Here is a 21,982-nt window from a genome sequence, read left to right on the forward strand (position 1 = left end):
GGTTTGAATCCAGTTCGTCCCGGAAAAAAAGACTACACCAAACTACACTAACTATGAGTTTATGAAAGCAAGAACTACTAATTGTAAAAATTACAATCGAAAGCCCCCCCCCCCCCGGTAGAAAACCAGCTATCGTTTCATATATGCGCTAGGAGATAGTATCCTATCCCCCTCAATCTCAGGAGTCGCTTTCTCTATGCCCGACTTACGAGCTCTTTGCTTATTATTTCTCGGGTGGGATGATGGTCGAAATGTCTAGTTTGAATTGCTTATGCTTATATAGTTTGAATCGTCTAGCTTCATACCAAGGTTGTTCTACAAAAGAACCAAGTAAGAAAGTAAGCCCGTTCAATTGAAATAGCTTCCTCACTTCGCAGTTCGATACCCACTGAAACTATGGATACGATAGACTCGGGAGGGGTAAAGGGTTACTTTATTTGGGCTACTAAGTCTTTCTTGTTGATTCCGGAAATAAAGAGGACCTTCTTAATCCTTCGTGCTCCACACCCGCCTCACTGGACCTATCCATTCGAGCTCTCTCCTCTAATCCCAACTCGACACGGCTGGACGACGATGCCTGTTCACTTATAACGAAATCACACATTAAGCCCGATGAATTCATCTACAATTTTTGGATTTGTCGGTTTGGCAAGGCAAAACCAGGGCCCTTCCATTAAGGTTATATTATAGTTTCGGTAGGAGAGATGCAGACCAGATAGGAATGCAAGAATACTCTGTAAATTGTTTATTAATTGGTTTAGTTTGTGGAAGAGAAGTATCGATCTAGAGGATTGCCCCCCCCCCCCAGACTGACCTAGTTGTCCTTGACTTGCTTCGGAAAGAAAAGACCTAGTACTTGTTTACCTTGACCATGGCTACTTTCCCGCCGCCTTTCCTTCTATACTTTTCCTATGTGCTATCCCAGGCATCCCTTGTCAAGCTACCTATCCCTACGAAAAAGCAAGCCTACTTACTACGTGTTTTCCTCTATTGGCAAATACGCATATACTGACCTACTCACATGCATATCTTGCATAAAGCCTTCCCCTAAAAAAACTAGCCCGTATCTTCCTAGTCCTTGTTGCCAGCCCTACTCGACTTTACTCGACTATTTAGAAAAAGCTACTACTTGAATGCATACTTTTACTATTATTTAAAGAAAAAACAAAAACTATTTATGAGTTTATGCCCCACCAACAGAGCAAAAGAACGCTCAAATGAGGAACTAGAATATGAAAGTGCAAAATCTCCTACCGAACAAAGAAAGCACTATATCTCATTTTAAAAATCTGGTAAAAATTCTTCAACCTAACTCAACACAACTATATTTCGACTGTATATGTATGTTTGTAACGTGCCACAAAACCATCTTAAGATTAGACAGTTATCAATTAGCAAACGCATTGACCACATGCAAAAAATCAAGACGGGTCTCCTTCCTTTTATTCGGTGCTTTCCTTTTATAAGTCACTGCTATTCTTCCTTGACCCTTCTTACCTTTGCTAGATTTTGCATTCCCCTCATTACTATTCGGCTTAGTATTATCTTCACCTTTGGAATTGCTTCCACCAGAAGTAGAAGACAAGTACCGTAGATGTCATAATTTCGTATATAGCAAATTCAGGTAGTAAGTAATGGAACTGTAGCATGCAAAGGGACTGTACCATGGAAATTGAGAAGAAATCTCCATCAAGCTTTTCCATTTTATGCCATATGAATAAGAGATTCCTTTTAGTTAGAAAGCTCGCGTAGAAATTTGATATCAAAGACCTTGGTATTCTTTTCATCCGCGGTTTCCCACTTCTCTGTCTCTGGGTGAATGCCTCTACCAGAGGTTATGCGCCAGCTTGGGAAAGCCTTAAGTTATATCTTAATCTGTCTTGCAAGGTAGATTGGATCATGTCTGCGATAGAAGTTGCGGAGGAATGAAACGACGATTTCGGTATAGGAAGAGAAAGGGATTGTGCTTTCGACCGTGGCGAGATAGGATAGACTTGGGATTCTTTCTTGGCCCTTGATTGCCAACACTCTGGGGCTGAATTAATTAATGAAACTAATAGGAAGGATTGGGATGATGAACTGGATCAATTCTTTCTTTCGCTGACTGACCAAGGTAATTAATTCCTTCCATTGGCCAGGCGGGTAAGCAAGGAGACGACGTTCTCATTAAAAAAAATGAAATATGCCATGCCGAATTCAAAAACAACTCCTTAAATTCCGTCGTTTACCGACATCCTCTCGGCTATCATACGTCCTCCGGTTATCTCTCTTAGGCATAGGCATCTCAACACATTCCTCCTTCCGAGTTGCTTGTCTGAACTTGGCTCTTTAGTAAAACGAAGGAGCTGCTAAGCTATTATTAGGTATCAATTTAGGAGCCTTTTGTCATTTCCAACTACATTATTGTGAGCATTCGGAACCTGTTCCTACGCGGTCATCAAATTGGCTGGCTTTGGACCCTCGATCGCAGCAATGAACTCAGCGTCCCACTTAACTTACTTTTCGTACTTTTGAATCTTGTCCCATCCCATAGCTTCACAAGTGAATCTACCTATGGATCCATAAAGTTGATCATTACTTCTCAAATTCTTATTTCATGTGTCTGCCATAGCGCTTATCTATCTCTTGGTCTGATTCATCTTTGGAATGTAACCGGACATATTACAAGGCGAAAAAACAGTGATTTCATCGATTCCGGATTGCCCAGTGTCTCCCTTTCCCTCTTTCCTTTCACTTTCCTCGCATAATGAAAGCATGATTTACCCGAGCCGAGTATCTTGTTAGAGTAGTAGATTCCGCGCTCGAGATGATGTGTGTGACCGGGCAGGAGATTCTTTTACTCCAAAGCCGTTGCGCAGGTTTGTGTGTGACAACTATGTCGATCAGTTTTTAAAGACGCCCATAAACTATGTCTACAGATTCCGACAGAGAGTACAAGTGGTACCATCGGAGGAAGCTGACAACCTCAGAACAAGAATGGAAAAAGGATTGATTGCTCGACGAAGTAGTACCAACAGGATATATTAATCACTAGGTTACGGTAATATGTGCTTGTCTCCGAAAAGAAGGATAAAAGGATAGATTAGCAAAGTAGTCACTCCCAATGGCAGATGAAAACGATACCGACACATCTACTAAATCATCTTAACAACCTTGAAGATACGGGATTATATAATAAACTCATTTAGTTGATAGATCATTATTGGATTCTTTTTATTGTGACCAAGATCCATGAAATAGCTCTCTTTATACTACGTTATAACTAGTGGATACTTCCCATTCTTATGTCTTCTTTCCTTATTACGACTCCTGTGCTTAGATAAAATACGACGTTTGAGTTTGGACATAGCCAATTGCTACTTACGGTGCTAGGCCTTTTCAAGCAATGGAAGGCAGACTTGAATGCCAATCAGACATGGCCAGAAGCTTAGATAATATCACTAGTTTCTCTTGTTTATCACTTAATAAATAGTCTTATTTGTCCCAAGGAGCGAGGAGAGAAGATGACAGGTTGAGTAGAGAAAGGTGGGTCATTGTCCCAACGTAGTAGTATTTTTGTTTTGTTTTCAGCTGATCTATATCAAAATAATAGAATAAATAAAGGCAAAGGATTTGGTGAATGTTAAGCCGGATTTTCAACTCACACATGAAGCTGATGTTGGGGAACGTAGTAATTTCAAAAAAATTCCTACGCACACGCAAGATCATGGTGATGCATAGCAACGAGAGGGGAGAGTGTTGTCCACGTACCCTCGTAGACCGACAGCGGAAGCGTTATCACAACGCGGTTGATGTAGTCGTACGTCTTCGCGATCCGACCGATCAAGTACCGAACGCACGGCACCTCCGAGTTCTACACACGTTCAGCTCGATGACGTCCCTCGAACTCCGATCCAGCCGAGTGTTGAGGGAGAGTTTCGTCAGCACGACGGCGTGGTGACGGTGATGATGTTCTACCGATGCAGGGCTTCGCCTAAGCTCCGCAATGATATTATCGAGGTGTAATTTGGTGGAGGGGGCACCGCACACGGCTAAAAGATCTCAAGGATCAATTATTTTGTCTCTGGGGTGCCCCCCTGCCCCCGTATATAAAGGAGCAAGGGAGGAGGAGGCCGGCCCTAGGAGGGGGCGCACCAAGTGTGGAGTCCTACTAGGACTCCCTAGTCCTAGTAGGATTCCACCTCCCATATGGAATAGGAAAAGAGGAAGGGAAAAAGAGAAAGGAAGGAAGGGGGAGCCCCCCTTCCCTAGTCCAATTCGGACCAGACCAAGGGGAGGGGTGCGGCCACCCTTGAGGCCCTTTTTCTTCTTTCCCGTATGGCCCAATAAGGCCCAATACGTATTCCCGTAACTCTCCGGTACTCCGAAAAATACCCGAATCACTCGGAACCTTTCCGAAGTCCGAATATAGTCGTCCAATATATCGATCTTTACGTCTCTACCATTTCGAGACTCCTCGTCATGTCCCCGATCTCATCCGGGACTCCGAACTCCTTCGGTACATCAACATACATAAACTCATAATAAAACTGTCATCGTAACTTTAAGCGTGCGGACCCTACGGGTTCGAGAACTATGTAGACATGACCGAGACACGTCTCCGGTCAATAACCAATAGCGGGACCTGGATGCCAATATTGGCTCCCACATATTCTACGAAGATCTTTATCGGTCAGACCGCATAACAACATACGTTGTTCCCTTTGTCATCAGTATGTTACTTGCCCGAGATTCGATCGTCGGTATCTCGATACCTAGTTCAATCTCGTTACCGGCAAGTCTCTTTACTCGTTCCGTAACACATCATCCCACAACTAACTTATTAGTCACAATGCTTGCAAGGCTTATAGTGATGTGCATTACCGAGTGGGCCCAGAGATACCTCTCCGACAATCGGAGTGACAAATCCTAATCTCGAAATACGCCAACCCAACAAGTACCTTTGGAGACACCTGTAGAGCACCTTTATAATCACCCATTTACGTTGTGACGTTTGGTAGCACACAAAGTGTTCCTCCGGTAAACGGGAGTTGCATAATCTCATAGTCAGAGGAACATGTATAAGTCATGAAGAAAGCAATAGCAACATACTAAACGATCGGGTGCTAAGCTAACGGAATGGGTCAAGTCAATCACGTCATTCTCCTAATGAGGTGATCTCGTTAATCAAATGACAACTTATGTCTATGGCTAGGAAACATAACCATCTTTGATTAACGAGCTAGTCAAGTAGAGGCATACTAGTGACACTCTGTTTGTCTATGTATTCACACATGTATTATGTTTGCGGTTAATACAATTCTAGCATGAATAATAAACATTTATCATGATATAAGGAAATAAATAATAACTTTATTATTGCCTCTAGGGCATATTTCCTTCAGTCTCCCACTTGCACTAGAGTCGATAATCTAGTTCGCATCGCCATGTGATTTAACATGAATAGTTCATATCACCATGTGATTAACACCCATGGTTCACATCGTCATGTGACCATCACCCAAAGGGTTTACTAGAGTCAGTAATCTAGTTCACATCGCTATGTGAGTAACACCCAAAGAGTACTAAGGTGTGATCATGTTTTGCTTGTGAGATAATTTTAGTCAACGGGTCTGTCACATTCAGATCCGTAAGTATTTTGCAAATTTCTATGTCTACAATGCTCTGCATGGAGCTACTCTAGCTAATTGCTCCCACTTTCAATATGTATCTAGACCGAGACTTAGAGTCATCTAGATTAGTGTCAAAACTTGCATCGATGTAACCTTTTACGACGAGCCTTTTGTCACTTCCATAATCGAGAAACATATCCTTCTTCCAGTAAGGATAATTTTGACCGCTGTCCAGTGATCTACTCCTAGATCACTATTGTACTCCCTTGCCAAAATCAGTGTAGGGTATACAATAGATCTGGTACACAGCATGGCATACTTTATAGAACCTATGGCCAAGGCATAGGGAATGACTTTCATTCTCTTTCTATCTTTTGCCGTGGTCGGGCTTTGAGTCTTTACTCAATTTCACACCTTGTAACACAGGCAAGAACTCTTTTCTTTGACTGTTCTATTTTGAACTACTTCAAAATCTTGTTAAGGTATGTACTCATTGAAAAACTTATCAAGCGTCTTCATCTATCTCTATAGATCTTGATGCTCAATATGTAAGCAGCTTCACCGAGGTCTATCTTTGAAAAACTCCTTTCAAACACTCCTTTATGCTTTGCAGAATAATTCTACATTATTTCCGATCAACAATATGTCATTCACATATACTTATCAGAAATGCTGTAGTGCTCCCACTCACTTTCTTGTAAATACAGGCTTCACCGCAAGTCTGTATACAACTATATGCTTTGATCAACTTATCAAAGTGTATATTCCAACTCCGAGATGCTTGCACCAGTCCATTGATGGATCGCTGGAGCTTGCATATTTTGTTAGCACCTTTAGGATTGACAAAACCTTCTGGTTGTATCATATACAACTCTTCTTTAATAAATCCATCAAGGAATGCAGTTTTGTTTATCCCTTTGCCAGATTTCATAAAATGCGGCAATTGTTAACATGATTCGGACAGACTTAAGCATAGATACGAGTGAGAAACTCTCATCGTAGTCAACATCTTGAACTTGTCGAAAACCTTTTTGCGACAATTCTAGCTTTGTAGATAGTGATACTACTATCAGCGTCCGTCTTCCTCTTGACAATCCATTTATTCTCAATTGCTTGCCGATCATCGGGCAAGTCAACCAAAGTCCACACTTTGTTCTCATACATGGATCTCATCTCAGATTTCATGGCCTCAAGCCATTTTGCGGAATCTGGGCTCACCATCGCTTCTTCATAGTTCGTAGGTTCGTCATGGTCTAGTAACATAACCTCCAGAACAGGATTACCGTACCACTCTGGTGCGGATCTTGATCTAGTTGACCTACGAAGTTCAGTAATAACTTGATCTGAAGTTTCATGATCATTATCATTAACTTCCTCACTACTTGGTGTAGGTGTCGCAGAAACAGATTTATGTGATGAACTACTTTCCAATAAGAGAGCAGGTACAGTTACCTCATCAAGTTCTACTTTCCTCCCACTCACTTCTTTCGAGAGAAACTCCTTCTCTAGAAAGGATCCATTCTTAGCAACGAATGTCTTGCCTTCGGATCTGTGATAGAAGGTGCACCCAACTGTCTCCTTTGGGTATCCTATGAAGACACATTTCTCCGATTTGGGTTTGAGCTTATCAGGACGAAACATTTTCACATAAGCATCGCAACCCCAAACTTTTAAGAAACGACAACTTTGGTTTCTTGCTAAACCTCAGTTCATAAGGCGTCGTCTCAACGGATTTTGATGGTGCCCTATTTAACGTGAATGCAGCTGTCTTTAATGCATAACCCCAAAATGATAGTGGTAGATCGGTAAGATACATCATATATCGCACCATATCTAATAAAGTACGATTACGACGTTCGGACACACCATTACACCATGGTGTTCGAGGTGGCATGAGTAGTGAAACTATTTCACATTGTTTTAACTGAAGGCCAAACTCGTAACTCAAATACTCTTCTCTACGATCAGATCATAGAAACTTTATTTTCTTGTCACGATGATTTTCCACTTCACTCTGAAATTCTTTGAACTTTTCAAATGTTTCAGACTTATGTTTCATCAAGCAGATATACCCATATCTGCTCAAATCATCTGTGAAGGTCAGAAAATAATGATACCTGCTACGAGCCTTAATATTCATCGGACCACATACATCTGTATGTATGATTTCCAACAAATCTGTTGCTCTCTCCATAGTTCCGGAGAACGGCATTTTAGTCATCTTGCCCATGAGGCACGGTTCGCAAGCATCAAGTGATTCATAATCAAGTGATTCCAAAATCCCATCAGTATGGAGTTTCTTCATGCGCTTTACACCAATATGACCTAAACGGCAGTGCCACAAATAAGTTGCACTATCATTATTAACTTTGCATCTTTTGGCTTCATTATTATGAATATGTGTATCACTACGATCGAGATCCAACAAACCATTTTCGTTGGTGTGTATGACCATAAAAGGTTTTTATTCATGTAAACAGAACAACAATTGTTCTCTAACTTAAATGAATAACCGTATTGCAATAAACATGATCAAATCATATTCATGCTCAACGCAAACACCAAATAACACTTATTTAGTTTCAACACTAATCCCGAAAGTATAGGGAGTGTGCGATGATGATCATATCAATCTTGGAACTACTTCCAACACACATCGTCACCTCGCCTTTTACTAGTCTCTGTTTATTCTGCAACTCCCGTTTTTGAGTTACTACTCTTTAGCAACTGAACCAGTATCAAATACTGAGGGGTTGCTATAAACATTAGTAAGTACACATCAATAACATGTATATCCAATATACCTTTGTTCACTTTGCCATCCTTCTTATCCACCAAATACTTGGGGCAATTCCGCCTCCAGTGACCAGTCCCTTTGCAGTAGAAGCACTTAGTCTCAGGCTTAGGTACAGACTTGGGCTTCTTTACTTGAGTAGCAACTTGCTTGCCATTCTTTTTGAAGTTCCCCTTCTTCCCTTTGCCCTTTTCTTGAAACTAGTTGTCTTGTTAACCATCAACACTTGATGTTTTTCTTGATTTCTACCTTCGTCGATTTCAGCATCACGAAGAGCTCGGGAATTACTTTCGCCATCCCTTGCATATTATAGTTCATCACGAAGTTCTACTAACTTGGTGATGGTGACTAGAGAATTCTGTCAATCACTATTTTATCTGGAAGATTAACTCCCACTTGATTCAAGCGATTGTAGTACCCAGACAATCTGAGCACATGCTCACTAGTTGAGCGATTCTCCTCCATCTTTTAGCCATAGAACTTGTTGGAGACTTCATATCTCTCAACTCGGGTATTTGCTTGAAATATTAACTTCAACTCCTGGAACATCTTATATGGTCCATGACGTTCAAACGTCTTTGAAGTCCCGATTCTAAGCCGTTAAGCATGGTGCACTAAACTATCAAGTAGTCATCATATTGAGCTAGCCAAACGTTCATAACGTCTGCATCTGCTCCTGCAATAGGTCTGTCACCTAGCGGTGCATCAAGGACATAATTTTTCTGTGCAGCAATGAGGATAATCCTCAGATCACGGATCCAATCCGCATCTTTGCTACTAACATTTTTCAACATAATTTTTCTCTAGGAACATATCAAAAATAAACACAGGGAAGCAACAACGCGAGCTATTGATCTACAACATAATTTGCAAAATACTATCAGGACTAAGTTCATGATAAATTTAAGTTCAATTAATCATATTACCTAAGAACTCCCACTTAGATAGACATCCCTCTAATCATCTAAGTGATTACGTGATCCAAAGCAACTAAACCATGTCCGATTAACACGTGAGATGGAGTAGTTTCAATGGTGAACATCACTATGTTGATCATATCTACTATATGATTCACGCTCGACCTTTTGGTCTCTGTGTTCCGAGGCCATATCTGTATATGCTAGGCTCGTCAAGTTTAACCTGAGTATTCCGCGTGTGCAACTGTTTTGCACCCGTTGTATTTGAACGTAGAGCCTATCACACCCGATTAACACGTGGTGTCTCAGCACGAAGAACTTTTGCAACGATGCATACTCAGGGAGAACACTTTTATCTTGAAATTTTAGTGAGAGATCATCTTATAATGCTACCGTCAATCAAAGCAAGATAAGATGCATAAAGGATTAACATCACATGCAATCAATATAAGTGATATGATATGGCCATCATCATCTTGTGCTTGTGATCTCCATCTCCGAAGCACCGTGCTCGTGATCTCCATCTCCGAAGCACCGTCATGATCACCATCGTCACCGGCGCGACACCTTGATCTCCATCGTAGCATCGTTGTCGTCTCACCAACTTATTGCTTTTACGACTATCGCTACCGTTTAGTGATAAAGTAAAACTATTACATGGCGATTGCATCTCATACAATAAAGCGACAACCATATGGCTCCTGCCAGTTGCCGATAACTCGGTTACAAAACATGATCATCTCATACAACACATTATATCACATCATGTCTTGACCATATCACATCACAACATGCCCTGCAAAAACAAGTTAGACGTCCTCTACTTTGTTGTTGCAAGTTTTACGTGGCTGCTACGGGCTTAGCAAGAACCGTTCTTACCTACGCATCAAAACCACAGCGATAGTTTGTCAAGTTGGTGCTGTTTTAACCTTCGCAAGGACCAGGCGTGGCCACACTCGGTTCAACTAAAGTGAGAGACAGACACCCGCCAGTCACCTTTAAGCAACGAGTGCTCCAAACGGTGAAACCAGTCTCGCGTAAGCGTACGCGTAATGTCGGTCCGGGCCGCTTCATCTCACAATACCGCTGAACCAAAGTATGACATGCTGGTAAGCAGTATGACTTATATCGCCCACAACTCACTTGTGTTCTACTCGTGCATATCATCAACGCATAAAACTAGGCTCGGATGCCACTGTTGGGGAACGTAGTAATTTCAAAAAAATTCCTACGCACACGCAAGATCATGGTGATGCATAGCAACGAGAGGGGAGAGTGTTGTCCACGTACCCTCGTAGACCGACAGCGGAAGCGTTATCACAACGCGGTTGATGTAGTCGTACGTCTTCGCGATCCGACCGATCAAGTACCGAACGCACGGCACCTCCGAGTTCTACACACGTTCAGCTCGATGACGTCCCTCGAACTCCGATCCAGCCGAGTGTTGAGGGAGAGTTTCGTCAGCACGACGGCGTGGTGACGGTGATGATGTTCTACCGACGCAGGGCTTCGCCTAAGCTCCGCAATGATATTATCGAGGTGTAATTTGGTGGAGGGGGGCACCGCACACGGCTAAAAGATCTCAAGGATCAATTGTTTTGTCTCTGGGGTGCCCCCCTGCCCCCGTATATAAAGGAGCAAGGGAGGAGGAGGCCGGCCCTAGGAGGGGGCGCACCAAGTGTGGAGTCCTACTAGGACTCCCTAGTCCTAGTAGGATTCCACCTCCCATATGGAATAGGAAAAGAGGAAGGGAAAAAGAGAAAGGAAGGAAGGGGGAGCCCCCCTTCCCTAGTCCAATTCGGACCAGACCAAGGGGAGGGGTGCGGCCACCCTTGAGGCCCTTTTTCTTCTTTCCCGTATGGCCCAATAAGGCCCAATACGTATTCCCGTAACTCTCCGGTACTCCGAAAAATACCCGAATCACTCGGAACCTTTCCGAAGTCCGAATATAGTCGTCCAATATATCGATCTTTACGTCTCTACCATTTCGAGACTCCTCGTCATGTCCCCGATCTCATCCGGAACTCCGAACTCCTTCGGTACATCAACATACATAAACTCATAATAAAACTGTCATCGTAACTTTAAGCGTGCGGACCCTACGGGTTCGAGAACTATGTAGACATGACCGAGACACGTCTCCGGTCAATAACCAATAGCGGGACCTGGATGCCCATATTGGCTCCCACATATTCTACGAAGATCTTTATCGGTCAGACCGCATAACAACATACATTGTTCCCTTTGTCATCAGTATGTTACTTGCCCGAGATTCGATCGTCGGTATCTCGATACCTAGTTCAATCTCGTTACCGGCAAGTCTCTTTACTCGTTCCGTAACACATCATCCCGCAACTAACTTATTAGTCACAATGCTTGCAAGGCTTATAGTGATGTGCATTACCGAGTGGGCCCAGAGATACCTCTCCGACAATCGGAGTGACAAATCCTAATCTCGAAATACGCCAACCCAACAAGTACCTTTGGAGACACCTGTAGAGCACCTTTATAATCACCCATTTACGTTGTGACGTTTGGTAGCACACAAAGTGTTCCTCCGGTAAACGGGAGTTGCATAATCTCATAGTCAGAGGAACATGTATAAGTCATGAAGAAAGCAATAGCAACATACTAAACGATCGGGTGCTAAGCTAAGGGAATGGGTTAAGTCAATCACGTCATTCTCCTAATGAGGTGATCTCGTTAATCAAATGACAACTTATGTCTATGGCTAGGAAACATAACCATCTTTGATTAACGAGCTAGTCAAGTAGAGGCATACTAGTGACACTCTGTTTGTCTATGTATTCACACATGTATTATGTTTGCGGTTAATACAATTCTAGCATGAATAATAAACATTTATCATGATATAAGGAAATAAATAATAACTTTATTATTACCTCTAGGGCATATTTCCTTCAGCTGATACATTTGTTAGACTATCCAAAATCCTTAATCCGTAACCTCCTGAATTTGTAAGTGCATTCCTGTATTTAACCGATTTCTTCCATCTTTTCAAGTCTTGTGGACAACAACAACTTCTCTGGTAGCATCCCGCCTACTTTAGGCCTTCTTAATGTGCTAGAAGTTCTGTAAGTGTAAACATATGAACTTGTTATGGTACTAGCATGCATACCTGATTCCAATCATGAAGTTCAATCAACGCAGGCGTTTCGACAACAACAATCATTTGTCTGGGCCAGTCCCCACAAACATCAACAACCTTACCAACCTTGCTGAACTGTGAGTCCCCTGTGTGCTTATGCTTCTGTTTTTTTGCTAGTATCAATTATACATATGAGGAAACTTACTCCCCCTCCATTATCTCTTCGTTTGGCTTTAGCCATCTAGAAAACAATCGGCTCACTGGCCCACTCCCAGACCTGACAGGAATGGGTGCACTTAGCTTCGTGTAAGCGATGAATTGAATTCACCTTTCCGTTCTGAAAACATGAATAGAGTTGTGATTAAATCATGAGCAACTCCGTCACAGCCTCACAGGGACACGAGTAACAACAGCTTCAGCGCATCCGATTCTCCAGCCTGGTTCACTGCTTCGCCGTCTTTGACTTCGTTGTAAGTTTCTGGTCTTTTGTTAAAGAAAAAAAGGGCAAATTATCTGAATTATCATTGACTCCAGATACCGAGTGTTTGACAAAAAACTACCACTTTAGGGGTTCGCGTCCCACAAAACTACCACTTAAAAAAAGTGACCGAAAACTACCAAAAAAATTTAATTTTGTGACTAAAAACTACCACTTTCAGATAATGATCAGTTTAGACGATTTAAACATGTTGACCGTCCAGTTGACCATTATTACAGGTGGGACCCACACGTCATTCTTCTTCCTCCTCTCTTTATCTTTCTTTGGCATTTCCACAAACAGCTTCTGTGCATCCCGGCTCCCCGGCGGTCGTCGCCGGAGGCGAGAGGGAGGCCGAAGGGAGGCCACCATCGCGGCGAGCCCTTGTTGCTGGGCGAGACTGCTGCTGCCCGAATTCTGCGTCGTCGGGCACGCGGAGGATGAGGAGGAGGTGGCGCGGCGCAGGCAGGGCAGGTTGACTACGAGGGAGCCGTCGACCAGATCGGAGCGGAGGTCGAAGACGAGCTCCTCCGGCTCAAGCCGCGCGGCGCGGAGTAGCGAGTTGACGCGGGCGGGCCGCGAGGGCGCGCCACCGACGCGGTCCTCGAAAGCACCAACGGCGGGGTGCTGGGTAGGGCCCCCGCGCGGGTGGTGGAGGAGGGCGCCGTGCGGGGGTTCGTCGCGGCCGAGTCGTGGAGGCTCATGACGTGCGGCGGGCGGCGGCCGACCATGGGGAGGCGCGCGGCTGCGGCTGGCCATAGGGAGGCGCGCGGCTGCAGGCGGCGGCTGGCCATGGGGAGGCGCGCGGCGGCGGCCGGTCATGGGGAGGCGCGCGGCTGCGGGCGACGGCCGGCCATGGGGAGGCGCGCGGCTGCGGGCGGCGGCCGGCCATGGGGAGGCGCGCGGCTGCTTGCCCTCAGGTGCGGGTGCACACGACATGTTTGAGGATATGCCAGAGAGAGGAGGAAGAAGAAGATTGTGGGCCTGCATGTCATAAACGCATTTTAATCGTCTAAACCGGTCAGTATCTGAATGTGGTAGGTTTTAGTCACAAAATTAGAAAATTTTGATAGTTTTCGGTCACTTTTTTGAAGTGGTAGTTCTGTGGGACGCGAACCCCTAAAGTGGTAGTTTTTTGTCAAACACTTCCAGATACATAGAAAATCTTCGCATCAGCGGACAGCTCCCGCAAGAACTTTTCAGGCTTCCTGCAATTCAGACACTGTGAGGGCTTGCTACTTGCTAGCTGATAAATGTACAAGTACATATGATCATACAATTATCCACATTCAATTAAACTGTTACTGGCTGGCAATTTCAGGAAGCTTCGGGGCAACCGCTTCAACGGCACCCTAAATATTGGGTCGGACTTCGGTACTCAGCTCCAAACAATTGATTTGCAGGATAATCAGATCAAAAAGATCACTGTTGGGGGAACGAAATATAACAAGAAACTCATGTAAAAACACTCTGCATTACACAACTTGAAGTTCCTTCAGTCGCAAAAAAAAAAAAACTAAACTAAACTAGAAGTTCCTTGACGGATTAAAAGTTTTCATATATGTTCTCGTCACAGACTTTCAGGAAGAGTAAATAGTGCCTTCAGGAAATCCAATATGCAACACAGGGAACAACGAGCAATACTGCAAAATCAAGGGACAGTCGTCTAACCCCGACGCGCCACCATATGCTACCAAAAAGAACTGTTCTGGGCTGCCATCCGAATGCCTCTCGAGCCAGCTTCTGAGCCCAAGCTGCGTGTGCGCTGTGCCGTACAAGGGCATACTGTCCTTGAGAGCACCATCATTTTCTGACCTCAGCAATGAATCGTACTATCTTCTACTCGAAAACGATATGAAGACCAAGCTCTTGTCATTCAAGGCCCCAGTCGACTCAATTGCTCTTCAGAACCCCTTCTTTGATGCGACCAACTACTTGCGGTTGCGGATGAGCTTGGAGGTGTTCCCCAACGGCAAGATTCAGTTTGGGGAGCAGGATATTTCTGACACTGGGTTCCTTCTGAGCAGTCAAACATATAAGCCACCCCATATTTTCGGTCCATTCTATTTCAACGCCCAAAGCTATCCTTTTGCAAGGGGTAAGATCATTGATGGAAAAGCTACATTGTCAACTATTTGTCATTTCACCTCTGGTAAAATTAGGATCTTTTTAAGGTTCTTCATATCGATTATTGGTTGACAGGTCTCTCAGCACGACGAACAGCTCTCTTGTGCATGAACATGACCCATGCCTGAATCATAGCTATTAGTGCTCCTCCCTGAAGTACCAGCCGCATCCGTGCGTCTATAACCTAGTCCATATCGAGGGTGCGTTGAGCAATGGGAAAATCGATCCTACACCTTGTCTAATGGCCTAACAACGCACTTAACTTAGGGGACAGGCGGTGTTGCTTACCGGCGGGGACGAGGACGACGAAGGGGGGCCATGGCCAAATGGAAGAGCAGCAGCAGCTCCTACTACCGGATCTGCTACCGCCGCTTGCACAGATATGAGTTGCCGCCGCCGGTGTTAATGAGGCTAGAGGAAGTGGTTGTCCTTAGAGGTAGTGGTGACCGAGTAAATGGGTGGGGGTGGTGAGCCTAGATTTGGCGTTGTGTCGCCGCGCCCGATTTCCATCTCTCGCCATCCCCACTCGCTTTCGGCTGCACCCCCCCCCCCCCCCGGCCCCGGCCCCTCGCGTGCGAGCTCGCGTCGCCCTCAGCCTGACTCGCTAGGAACGGCCGATTCGGCAGTTTGAGGGCTGCTTTAAGCTTCGTGCAGATACGAGCCAGGGCACTATTTGGGCAACCAAACGCACATTTCGTGGCCCAACTGTGCCTGGTTGCGGTTTCGTGGGCAACCAAACGCGCCCTAAGGTATGATTATTTGTTTCCCCTACACAACTTCTTCTCCTACGTTTTGTTCTCATGACAGCCTCTCTCTTTCACTGGAGCCTCAACCCTCAATCCATTGTTGTCCACGTCCTTTTCTTCTCCCTTTTGCGGTGGCTGTCGCCACGACGTTCAACCCTTACACACATCCTTTGCTTCCCCCTCCCCCTCTATCCCTCTTCGCCTTTCTCAATTGCCCTTCTCTTTCTTCTTGTCCGTGTCGTGTCTAAGTCATTGTCAGGCGAATGATCGCATCGAAGATTTCTCATTTTTCAACTAAGCTTGAAACGGGGGGGGGGGGGGGGGGGGGTGGGTGGGTTGCTTCTAAGCCTGCACGTGCTTTGTTTGCAGTTGTAGCACTGATAGCAAAATCGGCATGGCCAATCGAGGGCGTTGATGCGCCCTCCAACGGCTCACGCATCGTGCAGCACAAGAAAAAAAAAGGCGTGTCACTTGCCGAAGCTACCCGCTTCAGTCCCGAGCTCTCGGACCCAGATGGCATCCACCTCGCCGGAACCCGCAGCGACCGAGACCGGCGACTCCGTCAAAATCCGCCGCCTACAGATCGCCGACCGCGAGAGGGGCTTCCTACCCCTCCTCTCCCAGCTCTCCTCCTGCCCGGACCTTACCGAGTCCGAGTTCGCCGCGTGCTTCGCCGACCTCGCGGCCCTCGGCGACGACCACGTCATCCTCGTGGCCGAGGACCCCGCCGCGGCTCCGGAGCGGCGGATCCTCTCCACGGGGTGCCTCTTCGTGGAGCGCAAGTTCCTCCGCGGCGGCGGCAAGGTGGGGCACGTGGAGGACGTGGTGGTCGACGCCGCCGCGCGCGGCCGGGGGCTCGGGCTCCGCGTCGTGCGCCGCCTCGTGGAGATCGCGAAGGGGGCCGGCTGCTACAAGGTCATCCTGGACTGCACCCCGGAGCTGCGCGCCTACTACGCCAAATGCGGCTTCGTGGAGAAGGGGGTTCAGATGGCCGTGTACTTCTGATCCATCCATGGGGTAATGCGCAACAGAGACTGCATTTCTTTGCCCCATCGCATCTATCCGTTTGTCTGTGGCAATCTGTTATCATACTATCATTACTCTGAACTTGTCCGTGTTAGTGACTGAGAATGCTATTTATGGAATCCCAACTTTATGATGTGGCTGTATGGCTTTGGCCTGTTTCTGCTGCGTTCACAAACGAAAATTCCGTGCTATATTGTCAGGTTAAATAACAGCGATGATCCTGTCGCTGCTAATGTTCCAAATATCGGCCAGTTAATCGGCATCTCGGTCAGTTCATTGCTACTCAGGTGGATCACCGAATAGCCGATAGTAACTGATTTATCAGCGGATTAACTGCTGATTCGCCTATTTATCCCTACTCAGCACCTGAACGATGCGGTACCAGTTACCGATATCCTGAACATTGCCTACTAGTGTAAATCTCGAAAGTTACTACTAGTTCTTTCAGTCAGTAAAGCTGTCAGGCTAAGCTTTGCCAACCAAGGACAAGTGAACCGGGGATTTTCTGTTAGAGCTGAATGAAGTTCTATGCATATTACTGTAGATGGTAAACCATAACACCATCATAGTACCTGGTAGGAGCTGCTATAGTGAATCAAATCTTTCTAGGCATTTACCAAATGAGCTAGCATAGACACATAATCATGCCTATTCAATCAAATTATGTGTCATGAAGGTAACCCTGTCTAACAGTGTACAGTGATTGTTGCTGAAAGAACTTTTGGTACCGAGGCTCTTGAGGTTTCACTTTTAGAGATTGGCCAACTGATGCCCCTTGTGAATATTCAACATGCATCACCCTATGATTTGAGACATTTTGTGGAGTGCATGCTTTTATGGTTCTACGCAGCTGCGTGACACTGCTAGGGTCCTCGAGACGGTATCAAGATAGCCTGTGCATTTGCAGGAACATGATAACTTGATAAGTACTCCCTCCGCTCCCAAATGTAAGTCTTTTTAGAGATTTCAACAAGTGACTACATACGGAGCAAAATGAGTGAATCTACACTCTAAAATATGAAAATATACATCCGTATGTTGTAGTCCATTTGAAACCTCTAAAAAGACTTGTATTTACGAACGGAGGGAGTAGCAATTACTAGTTGATGATGACTTGTCAGACACTTATGGGTTTGTTTCTGCAATGCTTATTGGCTTATATTTTTCACTTCCATTTTCTGCCGGTGATATGTGACTGAGCGAGTACTATCCTCCACTCGGAGTCGGGACCCAACCACAGTTTGAATTTGCCAAATTGGTACCCAAGACATTACAACTTACAAGCCAGTTCAACACCTTCAGCATTCGGCACTTGTAAAAGGTTACTGGAAACCAATTTGTTAATCATCACATGAAGAGTTATTATCTTCACAAGTTCATTGGAAACTAATTTCTATCGTGGGCATTTGCTAATCTCTTTTCCCATTATAGGTTGTGTGGAAATATAAATCTTGCAATATAACCTTCTAGTTTGCTTTACACCCAACTTCCTTGGTCATGATAAAAATAATTATGTTGTTTCAATTGTTATTTGGTTTCCAAGTCAATTCAATTGAGTTAACAGGGTCAACGTAGCGGTCACAGCAGATACGATTGTTCCACCTTCCAGTTTTGTTGAATAAGAATCTGCAACATTTGCTTCCATATTGTTATCCAGTACTCTATTTTTGAAAATCCTGCTCTGTATATAAAAAATAATGTTAGTTTTGTTTGTACTTGATCATTTGGTGTTTGATTACATGTGCTGAAATACCTTCGAGATCTTATACGTAACTTCATCTTCTTGTCACAGGTAATTCATGGCTAATAGTCAATCCATTCTGAAGAAATTAGTACTGTCATGGGGTGCAGCTCTTAACCTGGCTGATTTTCCAGTATCACAATGGACCATTGAGAAGCATCCTTGGAGCTAAATTCTTTTCCAGAAAATACAAACTTCTATCACGGGCTGGTACTGCTGAGCTCTCATTCCCCTCCATTCGAATTGGATGTTATACCACCCACGTTAGATGCTATACCAAACAATGGCTCCAGAATAACATGCCGGCTAGTTTACCGAGGTCGATATGATTACCACTTTTTGTAGACTCATTTGCTTACGACGGTGTAACTCGATGATAGAGTGTGAAACCACACAAAAGTCTCTTTGTGGACTTTATTAATCATTAGGAATATTATAATCTGCCACGCAGGAATTCTCAAGATCATCTAGGAAGGATTCTAGCCAGACCATGGTTCTAGCATGAAGCCTCCTAAAGCTAGAAGCTCATCCGAACATTAGTGTTTCCTGTCTTTTGGCTGTTTCTTAATGAATGAATTGACGTCAAGATGAGTACAGTTCCTTAATGAATGAATTGACAGGAAGATAATCACTCTCTGCACATTGACCACAATTGTACCATGGCTGTCTACATATGATCATCCACATTTGGCTAGACGCATCCCCTCAATTGCTTGACCCTGGGAAGCTGGGGATTTCAGCTTTTGCTTTCAAGAACTACACGATTTACTAGGCGCATATCTCAACTCATTGCCACAAGTGAGTTCCTCATTAAGATCTACGATCAAGAATTCTCAAACCTATGAAGTTCCTAGAGTTCACCAGTCTCAATGGTAATATCATCACAAGGAATGACGGAACGACCAGAGTCAAACAACAAGTCAAAACTTCAAGCACTTGAACAAAATATCCAACGTCTCAAATCTTCTATCAAGAAGTCATGGAACATCATGAACAGTAGATAACAATAAGCTAAAGCAAGACTTCCCAATATGCTCTCAGCAGATATGTATTAAGTTCTAACTGATCGATACGACAGACAGGGGGTTTAGTCCTCATCCTCCACAACCTTGGTACCCAAACCTTTAAGACCTTCCTGGGGGACTTCAGCAACTGTGACCAGAGAGTACAGCTCCTCCTTAGCATCCTCCTCGTCGTTCCTCTTGCGGGCAATCCTGACACGGACTCTCCTAGGGACACTCCTGATGCCGCTGCTCCAGATGTGCTTGTTGAGCTTCACGTCAATGCGGACATCGTTGGTTCCCATGGCCTTCTGTGCAAACTTCCTGATCTCCTTGATGGCATTTGGTGCCTTCTTCTTGAAGGTGCTGTTCAATAGAATGAAGTTGCCATTAGTGATAGATACAAATAGAGGATTTTGTAAACCACAAAGAAAGCATGAGAAAGAAAGATGGAACATTACAACACAAGCAACATAGAAATGTAATATATATATATATATAAACACAAACAAAACAAAGCAATTGTGGAGAAAATATAATTCATCTCAATGTAGTGCCCAAATGGAACACATGACAGCATATGAAGGCAGCAAGTGTAACGATGAGTAGCATCTATGTACCCGGCATGTAACTGTATCAACCACAAGATTTAAAGACAGATACCTGACTATGACAGGGCATAATGGACTAGCTATAAGATCAAGTAACAATCTAGTTTCAATGTAGAGCCCAAATGGAACACATGACAGCATATGAAGGCAGCAAGTGTAACGATGAGCAACATCTATGTACCGGGCATGTAACTGTATCAACCACTAGATTTATAGACAGATACCTGACTATGACCGGGCATAATGGACAAGCTATGATCAAATGACAAAATCTAGTTTCAATGTAGAGCCCAAATGGAACACGTGGTAGCACTTGATGGCAACACATGTAACGATGAGCAACATCTATTTACCGGTCATGTAACTGTATCAACCACAATTTTAAGACAGATACCTGACTATGAACGGACATAATGGGCAGATTATACGATCAAATAGATAATAAAGTTTAGTTTTAATGTAGCGCCCAAATGGAACACGTGAAAGCATATGGAGGCAACACATGTAACGATGAGCAACATCAATGTACCGGACAAGTAACTGTATCAACCACAATTTCAAGACAGATACCTGACTATGTCCGGGTACAATTGCTCAATAAACTTACCATATTAAAAAACAAATAGAAACCAGAAATAACAGACAATATCAATGCGAAATATACAGCCCAAATGGAACACATAGTAGCACCAAGAGAAGCCATACGTGTAACGATGAGCGGAGTTAATCTCTCGAGCATGTAACTGTGCGAAGCCACATGATTTAGAAGGCAGACACCTGACTATACCCGATTAACACCTAATAGAATGGTACAGATCGAAGATCCACGTGAAAAAAAATGTGGGATCAGATACAAGAGCAGAAACCAAGAGATCGGGATACCGCTCGGTCATGCGATCCCTAGTATCATCTAGCTGGAAGGATTTCGATCCATACAGGTGCAACAGCCATTCGCGAGCCCACATAGTGCTCGCAGGCAGCAACCTTTTCGCACCAGCAAATCCACCAGGCGAGCCCGTAAGCGCCATGGCGACACCCCGTGAAGCGCGGAGGTGGAATCTGACTAGCGGATCTACTGGGAGCGCGGAGCTCGGGAATGGAGGGGGTGGGTGAGGAGGGAGGGTTATACCATCCATGGAGGCGCTTGTGGAGGTTGACGGTGTACTCGCGGGTCACCACCTCGTCCTTGCGCGGGCCGGGGGCGCGCTTCTTCTCCGACATCTCCGACGGCCTCCTTTCGCCCTGCTCCTCTCTTGGCTTCGGTGGAGGCTGCGGCGATAGGAGATAAACCCTAGTGGGGAAGGCCAGGTCGCAGGGGGTCGCGGCTTTATAGGGCGGAAATTAGGGCTTGCTGGCTGACTGGGCCTCTCCGGAATGTTTCGTGACGGCCCGTTTAAGTAGGCCCTTCGTCCATGTGTTATGTTTTTGTTTTCTTTTTGTAGGTGAATCTGTTATGAAATTGGAGTGTGTTTGGTTTTGGGCCCGAGCGAATCCCACCAAAAACTTTGTTGCCGGTAGTTTGATACTTTGATTAATGTTTGCCTCCACATAATTTGGCGAATTCTGGCTGGAAAAATGGAGTGACGTTGACCAAGGAGCATAGTCACATCGGGGGAAAAAATCTAAGCAAAAGCAAAGATTTAGGTCATGGCCAAAAATGGGTACGGCTGAATTGTTAATTATTTCGACACACTAGGTAAACTTTGTTCTCCCTAATAAACAAGATTTTGGAGGATAGCATTGGCAATCGAGAGGAAGCAAATCGTCCAATTTGCTATTATTCTTTTCCATTTTTTTATGGAGCAAACAGACTAAGAGCA

At 44.6% G+C, this 21,982-nt stretch overlaps 2 protein-coding genes and 1 pseudogene across 2 annotated transcripts; 2 read left to right on the forward strand and 1 right to left on the reverse strand.

The window, feature by feature from the left end:
• The window catches only part of LOC141026115 (leucine-rich repeat receptor protein kinase HPCA1-like), a 139,235-nt pseudogene extending 124,126 nt beyond the window's left edge, over positions 1 to 15,109 (forward strand).
• Positions 15,110 to 16,225: 1,116 nt separating this feature from the next.
• On the forward strand, positions 16,226 to 18,996 carry LOC109778798 (probable glucosamine 6-phosphate N-acetyltransferase 2). Its single transcript, XM_020337379.4, has 2 exons — positions 16,226 to 16,800; positions 18,602 to 18,996. Exon 1 carries the CDS (start codon positions 16,297 to 16,299, stop codon positions 16,786 to 16,788), a length of 492 nt encoding a protein of 163 aa, XP_020192968.1. The 5' UTR covers positions 16,226 to 16,296; the 3' UTR covers positions 16,789 to 16,800; positions 18,602 to 18,996.
• A 462-nt stretch (positions 18,997 to 19,458) lies between these two features.
• Positions 19,459 to 21,539, reverse strand: LOC109778799 (large ribosomal subunit protein eL31). Its single transcript, XM_020337380.3, has 2 exons — positions 21,292 to 21,539; positions 19,459 to 19,917 (listed from the first exon to the last, which is right to left on the reverse strand). The coding sequence occupies exons 1-2, from the start codon at positions 21,381 to 21,383 to the stop codon at positions 19,638 to 19,640; spliced, it is 372 nt and encodes a 123-aa protein (XP_020192969.1). The 5' UTR covers positions 21,384 to 21,539; the 3' UTR covers positions 19,459 to 19,637.
• Between the last annotated feature and the right edge of the window lie 443 nt (positions 21,540 to 21,982).

Source organism: Aegilops tauschii, chromosome 6 (assembly GCF_002575655.3).
Source record: "Aegilops tauschii subsp. strangulata cultivar AL8/78 chromosome 6, Aet v6.0, whole genome shotgun sequence".
Lineage (NCBI taxonomy): Eukaryota > Viridiplantae > Streptophyta > Magnoliopsida > Poales > Poaceae > Aegilops > Aegilops tauschii.